Genomic DNA, 12,811 nt, shown 5'->3' with positions numbered 1-12,811 from the left:
ACCTTTATTTACCTAGGCATATATTCTATCCTGTTATCATCCAGCAGCAGCATCAGAAGATTTAGAGGACCGCAATGACAAGTCACAAGACAAAACGTTTTACTTGACTCAGGTGCCCTCTAGTGAGTTTATATATTCAGAGAAACAAATAAAAACGACTTGCTACTGTAGCCTATAACCATACTATATAACCTTCAAAGTCAATGGTAAGTCTGACTGATGATTAGCATTGATGCATGCAAAACAACTGTCTTACAGGTCATGGCAATGATGGGCATGTTTAGAATTGTCCATAGCATCTTCTACAAAATCATGTAAAATATTATAAAATAGACAACATTTTTACAGCATCATTTGTGGAAATGTATGCTGTCAAATAAAATATTGCATTATAATTTTCTTACACACATATATATATATATATATTTATTTTATTCACTTTATTTTGTCAGACTAGCTAGGTTTCCATCCAATTGCTGACAGAATTTTATGCAAATATTCTAAACTCGGCATATAATCATGCGCATTTTCCCACCAGAGATGTTTCCATCAAATTGACTTGTTGCAGATTAAAGGCTGTGCATGATGACATAGTGCATATAAAAATACATTTGCTTTTAAATGACCAGGTACCGAATAAAAAATACAAATTAAATGGGCTCCCATCGCTTTTTCAACTCAACTCTTTTTGGCCTAGCGTTATTGGCTAGAGCGCACTTATAGACTACATGATAATATTTCATATTATTATGGAAAAAGAAGCGAGATTATTTTAATTTGTCCAACGGCAGCCAGGCATTGATTATCATGTCACCAGAATAATACCCTCGATATTTACTCCAAAGAGCATCAAACTCAACCTTGCACTTTCATCACCCTGTGAAGTAATCCACAGGCCTAAACTGCATGTTTTCCCGTAAAGTCCTAGTGTGGACCACACAATCACAAATGTTATCGTGTGACTCCAAAGTTTACTACGATATGATCTGATTTGATGGTTATTATGTAAATATTTGTGCATAAAAGCGTTTCCGACGATATTTCTCGCATAATTCATTTTACCGACACAAAAATATCCCACCTTGTCTAGCGTATTTTGATTTGTTGACATTTGGAAAATTTACCGGAAAATGTTAATTTTCCATCTATCAGCCGGTCATGAAATGTTGTATCCGACATTTAGTCTACTTTACTCCATAAAAACGTTTAACGGAAACCTAGTTACTGACAGCTCTCGAGAGCCAATACACTTTTGACAAATTTGTTCGATTAACCAATACTTTATTACCATGGGCGTGTCCAGGTGGCCAAACTTTTCCCGGTAATTTTGACTACAGATAGTAAACGGTCTGTACCAATGTTGAGAAGAAAGTGCTCCATACGCATGTAAAGTCAGTATAAGTTGATGAAAAATAAGATTTGGAGTTATATTTGAATTGTAAAGAACGTACGACGCAACGAAATGTGCATTTACGTTCCTAAAAATGTTTATCTCTCGGCTCCCGTTTTTCCCCTGGTGCATTTGCTTGTAATCAAAAGCAAGCACGCTAACTAGCTAAAGTTAGCTAGCTAATGTCGAACCTGTTAACGTTCATTCGCTTTTGCTAAAACATACATTGCTAACTATTGCAATATTTAATATACCTTTGGTGTGAAATGTAACCATCTATTCTAGCAAGTAGTTATTAGTCTCGTACATTTTAGGGAGAAAATATGCAGGCAGGTAACTAGCTTATTCCCAACTGGGGTGTATTCATTATGGAAACAGTAACTTGTGTATACGGTGTCTGTTGCGAAACATTTTGCAACAAAATCGGCGTAATGATTACAGCTCTTGGCTGAAACCGCTTGCGCAAGCGTCGAGATTGGCATTACGACGTTTGACCTGACATTAACAATAATGGTGTCTGCACCTTGCTGATTGTACTCAACTCAGAGGTATACTCAACTCAGGTGGTTCTCCGTCGGCAATATGCTCCCTGTCTTGCCCCGTCAATACATTTATCATAAATGTTTTGATACTAACAAAGTAGCTAGTTCTTTCATTATGACTAAATACAAATGACATGCCATCTGGAGCATTCACATGGTGTAGCAAGTTTACACAATTCCCCTTGCCAATAAGCCTTTGCTTTTGCACTACAGGCATTGCATGTGAGAGGAGCTAGCTGGAATGGATCCAAAGAAGCCTTGTTTCCCAGGCCTCCCTGGTACAACCCGCATTCCTTGGCTGCAGCAGCAAGCATGGGGTCGAGGACTGCGGTCAGATGAACCAGCAATAGGACGAGCCAGAGGTCTTATGTTTGCAGCAGATGGGTCTGCTGGCTTAGGACGAGCCAGGGGTTTCACCACCACTGGTGATACAATGCTTATGCAGTACGGGAGAGGAGTGCCCTTCCCAGTGAGCGATCCCTCCATTGGCTTTGCAAGGGGGATACCCATGCCTACATCAGAAGATGGTGGGATTAGCCGCACTAGAGGGTGGCTTCTCTCGACAGCTGATCCGACCGTAGGTGTGGCAAGAGGCGAACCCCTTCTTGGTTTGGGGCCTCACCCTGGACAAGCCACTCCAGGTCAGCTCGCAACGCAAGACTTGCCTGAAGAGATGCCAAGTCTGCAGGCAGAAGAGGAAGTAGTAGCCAAACAGGTTTGTGTTGTGTTCCTTGGGGTTGTAAAGTCTTTCTCCTAACTTCTACCCAGACCAGGGTTCAAGGGGGTTTGCACTTATAAGACTAGTCTATTAGTTCCATGCAAGCTCAATCAAGGGCAGATTAAGTATTTTAAATTGTTAAAATACCATTTTAGCCAAGTTATTTTTTTCTCTTATAGTTCTTGTAACGATATTGTAATTGGCAGGTGGACATGCCCACCCAAGGCCAGGGGTCGTCGCTGGTGTCCATGTTCAGAGGCATGGGGATCGATCCCTCAAAGACCTGGGGCAGGGGAGGGCTGCCAGTGGGTGAGTAATCTTGAGTTTATGAAAACTAGGTTTAAATTCCAAATGGCATGGGCAATCCCTATGGGCCCTGGTCAAAAGTAGTGCACTACATAGGAAATAGGTTGCCATTTGGTACATAGCCCATAGATGAAGGCATACTGGATCAAACTAACTGGGAAGAGTATCACGTGTTCCCCTCCAGCTCAAATGGCATGGGTTAAGAGTAATGGTTGGCCTTTACATTTAATAAATTAGAACATTGGAAATCCATCATATTGATGCACTCTGATTAGGGCTGGGCAATATGGCCTAAAAATCATCCTTTTCCCCCCCTAACATATGGGCGATTCACGATATATCTAGATTTAAAAAAATGTTTTCTCTAAATAAGCGTTGTACAATTTAAAGGTAAAATACACTGCATTTCAAACAGTCAGAAATAATCAAATTAATTCAGGGCTTGTGAAGCTATACCTAAGCTAAATACACTATATATACAAAAGTATTTGGACACCCCTTCAAATGAGTGGATTTGGTTATTTCAGCAACACCTGTTGCTGACAGTTGTATAAAATCGAGCACATAGCCATGAAATCTCCATAGAAAAACATTGGCAGTACAATGACCTTACTGAAGAGTTCAGTGACTTTCAATGTGGCACTGTCATAGGATGCCACCTTTCCAACAAGTCAGTTTTTCACAAATTTCTGCACTGCTAGAGCTGCCCCGGTCAACTGTCACATTCTGACTAGACAGGGCGCATGCATCCACGTGCGCATGTTGATTTTGTCCATCCACACCAGATGCAAGCAGAAGACGCAGGTTGAAATATCAAAACGAACTCTGAACCAACTATATTATTTTGTCGAAACACATTAAACATTCATCGCCATTTAGCTAGCTAGCTTGCAGGTGCTAGCTAATTTGTCCTGGGTTATAAACATTGGGTTATTTTACCTGAAATACACAAGGTCCTCTACTCCGACAATTAATCCACAGATAAAAGGATAAACCGAGATAGTTTCTAGTAATCTCTCCTCCTTCAGTCTTCTTCTTTGGACTTTATAAGGCGGTTGACATCCGACTTTGAGGTGCATTAACACCACCGACTGGAGTGTGGACCGCAGTTCATCTTTCAATCACCCACATGGGTGTATGCTCCTAAAAACCAATGAGGAGATGGGAGAGGTGGGACTTGCAGCGCGTCAAGTGTAAAAAATAGAACCAAGTTCTATTTTAGAGCTTTGCTATGCAGACGCTCGTTGGTGCGCGAGAGCAGTTTGTATGAAATTATTGAATAACATGTATGTGTACATTTATTTTGCAATGCTCACGCATGTAACGCGGGAGGTGAGGTCACTATGTAAGTGCTGTTATTGTGAAGTGGAAAAGTCTAGGAGCAACAACGGCTCAGCTACGAAGTGGTAGGCCACACAAGCTCACAGAACGGGACTGCTAAGTGCTGAAGCATGTAAAAATCGTCTCCTCGGTTGCAACCCACACTACCAACTTCCAAACTGTTTCTCGAAGCAACGTCGGCGCTTGAACTGTTCGTCAGGAGCTTTATGAAATGGGTTTCCATGGCCGTGCAGCCGCACCCAAGCCTAAGATTACCATGCGCAATGCAAAGCTTCGGCTGGAGTGGTGTAAAGCTTGCCGTCATTGGACTCTGGAGCAGTGGAAACGCGTTCTCTGGCGTGATGAATCATGCTTCACCATCTGGCAGTCTGAGGGACTGGGTTTGGCGGATGCCAGGAGAATGCTATCTGCCCGAATGCATAGTGCCAACTGTAAAGTTTGGTAGGGCTGTTTTTCATGTTTCGGACTAGGCCCCTTAGTTCCAGTGAAGGGAAATCTTAACGCTACAGCATACAATGAACACCTTTTGGGATGAATTAGAACACTGACTGCGAGTCGGGCCTAATCACCCAACATCAGTGCCCGACCTCACTAATGCTCTTGTGGCTGAATGGAAGCAAGTCCCTGCAGCAATGTTCTAACATCTAGTGGAAAGCCTTCCCTGAAGATTGTAGGCTGTTATAGCAGCGAAGGTGGGACCAACTCCATATTAATGCCCATGATTTTGGAATGAGATGTTCGACGAGCAGGTGCCTACATACTTTTTGGTCATGTAGTGTATAAGCCTGCCACAACCATAATCATTTTATCAAAATAGTTCAGACTGCTTTTTTTGTTGCAATAATCACTGATCTGTCAAGTTAATGAAAATGCCCTTTTGTTACTAATGTAACTAGAACCATGCATAATGCACATTCACCAATAATGGCTATGTTCTTGTAGCAGGCATTAAGCTATAGAAAAGTAACACAGGTCTCATCAGCAATCTCTCAATCCCATGTGCTAGTGATTAGCCAGATTATCTTTATTTCAAGTTTAGCCAACTTGGATCTATTTGCTAGATAACAATTCAACTGTTCAACCTTGTTATGTGCACACTCTTCTCTGTCGCCAACTATTTGCAAAGCATGTTAGCCTGTCCACTTTGTTTAGATGTTGAAATCAAGCGGCGTACCTTATTTCTCAGAATGAGAACGAGTTGCCAAATCCTTATATAATTGTTTTATGCTTATCGCACATTTATAAAACAGACAAGACAGCTACTATAAGTCTTTGGCTGAAATGCTGCTAGCAGTATGTGGTACCCCAATGCCGCGTGCGACAAACTGCATTCATTTACCAGAATCAATGTCCATTGATACTCTTGTTTTCATAGTGTCTGCTCTGCGTGCAATTTGAGTAGTTGAGGCACAAAAAGAAGTATTGTTAGGAAAGATAACCTCGCCTCTATTATAGTAAAATAATGTCTCAATGTGTTTTGATGTCCATATAACCGATTTCTGTTCGACCAAACCTCAAATGCAGATAGCGAGTTGAAACTGCTTTTCAGAGAGGAAAATGTGATCTCTCAATTTTGGTGGTGTGAGTGGCAGGGGGAGGGGATTGGTGTGTGTGTGTAAACCAGAGGAAGAGGTGAAGATTGATAAAATCTGTCCAAAATAAGCCAAATGCGTTTCTATGGGCTTATTTTGGACCTTAGCTTTCGCTTGGCTCCCCGCCTTAAGGACAACCTTTCCCATTGTTAGGGTGGAGACAAGTGCATCTCATCTTTATATACAGATATCTGGTGTAAATGGGAAGGTGCATGCAGCAAAGGAGACAATTCCAAAAGGATATGAGAACAAGTGGACATAAAAACGGAAAATCGGAATTTGGAATAATGCTCAAAAACATAAATTCACATTAATCGCCCTAACTCTGATGCACTAAAGTTGAACCATTTTTGTTACGCAATAAATAGATTTGCCTTATCCAACATAGCCTCTAAGTTCTGAGCACTGTCAAAATGTAGACAGAATCAAATAGTAATTTGAGCTTTAAAATATTTAGGGAGGTTGCTTGATTTCCTTATGCTCCAACTGAGGCCTTGAGGATGAATCCACTGAATCTTCTTGTGTGTTTTTCTCTGGTGTTTGGTGCAGGGAGGGGTGCTTTTGGAGCAGAGCTCCAACCACAGACAGCCCCTGTTGGAGCAGGAGCAGTCGCCGGTCCGGGTGGAGACAGATTCCCTGAGGACATGATGGGCCAAGGTAACAGGTGAGAAGGAGGTGATGAGCTCAAACCCTGCGGCTTAACCTGTGGCTAAAGCAGGCCAATTCCTCCATGCTACTAAGGTCTTTAGGGGCCTGGCAGTAATGCTTCTAGAATGCATCATTCATGCTGTGCACATACACAGGTCCCTCTCACATATCCCCATCCTCTTCAGTATATGCCCATCTCATTTCAAATTATTATTGAATTATCCATTGTTATTGTGGAGGTAATCAGACTTTCCACTTTTTGGTGTGACTCATTGTCAAGGTTTGTTCCTGATAATTCAAAGACAACTAGGCCAGATAATGAAAATTGAGAATTTTTTCTTCAGACAAATAGATGAGCAGTAAGATTGATTCGATAACAGATCTCATTATTTATGGTGAAACGCTTTTTTTCCTTCTATATATTATTTAACACACTTATGGATGGGAATTTTAAAAAAAATTCAATCAAGAACTCGTAATGCGTCTGTTTCTGTCTGCAGCTTCCTTGGCCGAGGTGTACCATCTCAGATAGTGGGAATGGGACGAGCATCGATGCCCCCCTTGGGTACTGGGAGGGGACCCACTGTGCCCCCTACTCTCCCTCCATCCCCACCCAAAGAGGCTCATATGACTCCAGGTTGCTCTCAAACTAAGGGAGAACTTAAGATGGAGGCCACCTGGTAAGTACCATCAAAGTACCATTATTTGTAAAACCATGTAATGAAACCATCTATTATGAAGTAAATTATGTTGCTTAAAAGGATGTTACTGTTGTTGAAGGCAGTCAAATGATGCAGAAATGTATTTAGGTCAATTATGAATTGTTTTATGACGACTATAACTATTGTTAGGCCTATTCATTGAAAGGTTATTTCCTCTCCCTTTGCAGTGAAACATTACACAAGACTGGTACCAAAGGAACGCCATTGCCCATAGGCTCAAACCACATCACCATTCACTGCAGGAATGAGGCAGTCTATCAGTACCATGTCACTTTCACGTAAGTACATGTATTAAGAGAAAAGTGTTAGCTGAATTCATATTTAATGCAGCATTCCTGTGTAAAATATCTGCTCTGGGAATATCATTTGGTCTGTTAAAGAGGAGTAACTTATTACATTTTGTCCCACCTTTCAGTCCTAATGTGGAGTCGATGGGTATGCGATTTGGCATGATGAAGGACCATCGCCCCACCACTGGGGAGGTTGTTGCTTTTGACGGCTCAATTCTCTATCTCCCTGTGAAGATGGAAAAGGTATGTCACTTTTCTCTGTCTGGCCTACTGTGTCTGTGACTATAGATGTGCATTAATTATGTGCAGATAATTGGCTAATACTTGTAAATACACCAAACGGGAACAGTTGCTTACGCATTTGAGTTGTTGTAACTATACTGTTTTAAATGTGTCTTCACTCAACTACACCCAATATTAACGCGCAATACCGATGTGGCACATAGGGTAGCTAAACTCCTGTCTTTAGCTATCTTCTCCTCTGTGCCCCATGTTGTGATGTTAATCTTTCCTCCATACAGGTGGTTTACCTAAAGAGTGTGAGACGAACTGACAACCAGGAGGTTGACATCAAGGTCCAGATGACTAAGATCCTACCACCCAACTCTGACCTGTGTATCCCCTTCTACAACGTGGTGCTGAGAAGGTAACAGAGCCGTCCTTATTCATTAGGGCAAAACTTAGCCATCATTAGGGCACACTGTAGCAAAATATTTTACAATGGAAAACAATGTTTCTTATTGGACAAGTTTGTGTAGTCCCTGCTGCTTTTCTGTTGGCTTCCATTTTGAATCTAATAATAACACTGGTGCTGCAATATAAACCGCTAATTGCCTACCACTAATTGAAATTTTCACTTTAAATTAGGATAAATTGGGGTGTTTTTCAAAAAAAGACCTGTGGTCTACTTATGAGGGAAGTTCTCTGTGCGCTAAGCTGGCCTTAGTGAAGCCATATTGTCAGTAATGAGCTAATCTATTATCTATTTTGCTTGCTTGATAGCTTCATGCATTAACATGCTTTGTTGAGAGGCTTCAGCTGTTTTACACAGAAAACCAGACTAAAACGTTCCATTTTCCCCTAAATCCTAAAGATTTTTCACTGAAGTAACGAATTATACACTGAACAAGAATATAAATGCAAAATGTGAAGCTGATTAAACAGCATGATCATTGCACAGGGGCACATTTTGCTGGAGACAAAAGGCCGCTCTATAATTTGCCGTTTTTATCTCAACTCAGATGCCAGGTTTTGAGGGAGCGTGCAATTGGCATGCTGACAGCAGTAATGTCCACCATAGCTGTTGCCAGAGAATTTAATGTTAATTTCTCTACCAGAAGCTGCCTCCAACTTTGTTTTAGAGAATTTGGCAGTACGTCCAACTGTCGTTGTGTGGGCGAGCGGTTTGCTGATGTCAACGTTGGGAACAGAGTGCCCCATGGTGGCGGTGGGGTTATGGTATGGGTAGCCATAAGCTACGGACAACGAGCACAATGGCATTTTATCAATGGCAATTTGAATGCACAGAGATACCGTGAAGAGATCTTGAGGCCCATTGTTGTGCCACCATCACCTCGTGTTTCAGCATGAGGTGATGTTACACAATTCCTAGAAGCTGAAAATGTTCCAGTTCTTCCATGGTCTGCATACTCACCAGACATGTCACCCGTTGAGCATGTTTGGGATACTCTGGGTTGACGTGTACGAGAGCGTGTCACAGCCATTGAAAAGGAGTGGGACAACATTCCACAGGCCACAATCAACAGCCTGATCCACTCTCTGAAAAGGAGTTGTCACGCATTCGTGAGGTCGGACACTGATGTTGGGCGATTAGGCCTGGCTTGCAGTCGGCGTTCATCCTAAAGGTGTTCGAAAGGGTTGAGGTCAGGGCTCTGTGCAGGCCAGTCAAGTTTTTTCACACTGATCTCGACAACTATTTTTGGATGGACCTCGCTTTGTGCACGGAGACGTTGTCATGCTGAAACAGGAACGGGCCTTTCCCAAACTGTTGCAACAAAGTTGGAAGCACAGAATTGTCTAGAATGTTATTGTATGCTGTAGCGTTAAGATTTCCCTTCACTGGAACTAATGGGCCTAGCCCGAAACATGAAAAACAGCCCCAGACCATTATTCCTCCACCACCGAACTTTACAGTTGGCACTATGCATTCAGGCAGTTAGCGTTCTCCTGTCATCCGCCAAACCCAGATTTGTCTGTTGGACTGCCAGATGGTGAAGCGTGATTCATCACACCAGAGAACGCGTTTCCACTGCTCCAGAGTCCAATGACCGCAATCTTTACACCATTCCAGCCAACGCTTGGCATTGCCCATGATGGTCTTAGGCTTGTGTGGGCTGCTCGGCTATGGAAACCTATTTCATGAAGCGTCTGACTAACAGTTCTTGTGCTGACGTTGCTTCCAGAGGCAGTTTGGAACTCTGTAGTGAATGTTGCATCCGAGGCCAGACATTTTTTTACATGCATCAGCACTCTGCGTTCCCGTTCTGTGAGCTTGTGTGGCCTACTACTTCTCTGCTGAGCTGTTGTTGCTCCTAGGTGTTTCCACTTCACAATAAAAGCACTTACAGTTGACCGGGGAAGCTCTAGCAGGGCAGAAATTGGATGAACTGACTTGTTGGAAAGGTGGCATCCTATGACAGTGCCACTTTGAAAGTCACTGAACTCTTCAGCAAGGCCATTCTACTGCCAGTGTTTGTCTATGGAGATTGCATGGATGTGTGCTCGATTTTATACACCTGTCAGCAGCGGGGGTGTCTGAAATAGCCAAATCCACTAATATGAAGGGTGTCCACATTGTTTTGGCCATGCAGTGTACCTGTGACCAAAATATGCATATCTGTATTCCCAGTTATGTGAAATCCATAGATTAGGGCCTAATGAATTGATTTAAATTGATTGATTTCCTTATATGAACTGCAACTCATTAAAATCTTTGCATGTTGCGTTTTATATTTTTGTAAAAACAAAACATAAAATCCCCCCCAAAAAACGTGTTGCTGGCTTTACCAAATGTTACATTTGTCTGGTGCAACAAGACATTGTTCTCCCCATGTATGTTGTCAAGGGTAATGAAGATCCTGGGACTGAAGCTTGTGGGGCGGAACCATTACGATCCAAAAAGCGCAGTCGTACTTGGGAAGCATCGGTAAGTAATTCGATTAGAAATTATACTCCAATTGAAATCTCAATGATCATAGCAGCTGACTCAAGCCCCTTAGTTTCTGTCTTCTGTTATCCTAGGTTGCAGGTGTGGCCAGGTTACTCAACGTGCATAAAGCACACTGATGGAGGCCTCTACCTCCAGGTGGATGTGTCCCACAAAGTGCTGCGAAATGACTCTGTCCTCGACTGCATGTGAGATTATTTCAGTGCATCTTACACCACATAGAAGCATTGTTGCATTACGTAACTTACTAACTTTTGTGATACTCTAAAACAGGGGTGTCAAACTCATTCCACGGAGGGCCTAGTGTCTGCAGGTTTTTGGTTTTTCCTTTCAATAAAGCCCTAGACAACCAGGTGTGGGGAGTTCCTAACTAATTAGTGATGTTAATTCATCAATCAAGTATAAGGGAGGAGCGAAAACCCGCAGACACTCGGCCCCCCGTGGAATGAGTTTGACACCTGTGCTCTAAAATATGCATGATAAATCTCTTCTCTTGCCAGCTATTTGTTCACATGGTGTGTATGTCCACATGATGCACTGTCTACAGTACGTGATGAGTTCATAAAAATTTAAACCATATTCTCTTGCTGGTCATGGAGATATTTACAAATAGCATATTCATTGATACACCATGTACAGTTGAAGTCGGAGGTTTACATACACCTTAGCCAAATACATTTGAACTCAGTTTTTCACAATTCCTGACATTTAATCCTAGTAAAAATTCCCTGTTTTAGGTCAGTTAATATCACCACTTTATTTTAAGAATGTGAAATGTCAGAATAATAGTAGAGAATTATTTAATTCAGCTTTTATTTATTTCATCACATTCCCAGTGGGTCAGAAGTTTACATACACTCAATTTGTATTTGGTAGCATTGCCTTTAAATGGTTTAACTGGGGTCAAATGTTTCGGGTAGCTTTCCACAATAAGTTGGGTGAAATTTGGCTCATTCGTCCTGACAGAGCTGGTGTAACTGAGTCAGGTTTGTAGGCCTCCTTTCTCGCACACACTTTTTCAGTTCTGTCCACACATTTTCTATAGAATTGAGGTCAGGGCTTTGTGATGGCCCCTCCAATACCTTGACTTTGTTGTCCTTAAGCCATTTTGCCACAACGTATGCTTGGGATCATTGTCCATTTGGAAGACCCATTTGCGACCAAGCTTTAACTTCCTGACTGATGGATTGACATGTTGCTTCAATATATCCACATAATTTTTCTACCTCATGATGCCATCTATTTTGTGAAAAGCACCAGTCCCTCCTGCAGCAAAGCACCCCCATAACATGATGCTGCCACCCCCATACTTCACGGTTGGGATGGTGTTCTTTGGCTTGCAAGCCTCCCTCTTTTTCCTCCAAACATAACGATGGTCATTATGGCCAAACAATTCTATTTTTGTTTCATCAGCCCAGAGGACATTTCTCCAATAAGCACGATCTTTGTCCCCATGTGCAGTTGCAAACCGTAGTCTGGCTTTTTTATGGTGGTTTTGGAGCAGTGGCTTCTTCCTTGCTGAGCGGCCTTTCAGGTTATGTCGATATAGGACTTGTTTTACTGTGGATATAGATACTTTTATACCGGTTTCCTCCAGCATCTTCAAAAGTTCTTTGCTGTTCTGGGATTGATTTGCGCTTTTCGCACCGAAGTACGTTCATCTCTAGGAGACAGGAAGGAGACGCACGCGTTCTATGACGGCTGCGTGGTCCCATGGTGTTTATACTTGCATACTATTGTTTGTACAGATGAACGTGGTACCTTCAGGCATTTGGAAACTGCTCCCAAAGATGAACCAGACTTGTGGAGGTCTTAAAAAAAAAAATCTGAGGTCTTGGCTGATTTCTTTTGATTTTCCCATGATGTCAAGCAAAGAGGCACTGAGTTGAAGGTAGGCCTTGAAATACATCCACAGGTACACCTCCAATTGACTCAAATTATGCTAATTAGCCTATCAGACATAGGCTAATTGACATAATGACATATGTTTTCTGGAATTTTCCAAGCTGTTTGAAGGCACAGTCAACTTAGTGTATGTAAACTTATGACCCACTTGAATTGTGATACAGTGAATT

At 42.0% G+C, this 12,811-nt stretch overlaps 1 protein-coding gene across 2 annotated transcripts in view; it reads left to right on the top strand.

Annotated features, from left to right (window-relative positions):
* Nucleotides 1–1,314: 1,314 nt before the first annotated feature.
* Nucleotides 1,315–12,811, top strand: part of LOC129853451 (piwi-like protein 2) — a 30,066-nt gene continuing 18,569 nt past the window's right edge. Inside the window, exons 1-10 of one of the 2 annotated variants that reach the window (XM_055919501.1) lie at nucleotides 1,315–1,347; nucleotides 2,146–2,647; nucleotides 2,857–2,959; nucleotides 6,439–6,553; nucleotides 7,038–7,217; nucleotides 7,427–7,537; nucleotides 7,675–7,792; nucleotides 8,071–8,195; nucleotides 10,635–10,715; nucleotides 10,811–10,924. In XM_055919501.1, the coding sequence (XP_055775476.1) occupies nucleotides 2,174–2,647; nucleotides 2,857–2,959; nucleotides 6,439–6,553; nucleotides 7,038–7,217; nucleotides 7,427–7,537; nucleotides 7,675–7,792; nucleotides 8,071–8,195; nucleotides 10,635–10,715; nucleotides 10,811–10,924 (1,421 nt within the window). In that variant the 5' untranslated portion in view covers nucleotides 1,315–1,347; nucleotides 2,146–2,173. Of the gene's footprint in view, nucleotides 1,392–2,145; nucleotides 2,648–2,856; nucleotides 2,960–6,438; nucleotides 6,554–7,037; nucleotides 7,218–7,426; nucleotides 7,538–7,674; nucleotides 7,793–8,070; nucleotides 8,196–10,634; nucleotides 10,716–10,810; nucleotides 10,925–12,811 lie in introns of both variants that reach the window. The other variant, XM_055919502.1, reaches the window with a different exon arrangement.

The sequence above is a fragment of the Salvelinus fontinalis genome, chromosome 4, assembly GCF_029448725.1.
Source record: "Salvelinus fontinalis isolate EN_2023a chromosome 4, ASM2944872v1, whole genome shotgun sequence".
NCBI lineage: Eukaryota > Metazoa > Chordata > Actinopteri > Salmoniformes > Salmonidae > Salvelinus > Salvelinus fontinalis.
This window is presented reverse-complemented; position numbering and strand designations above follow the sequence as displayed.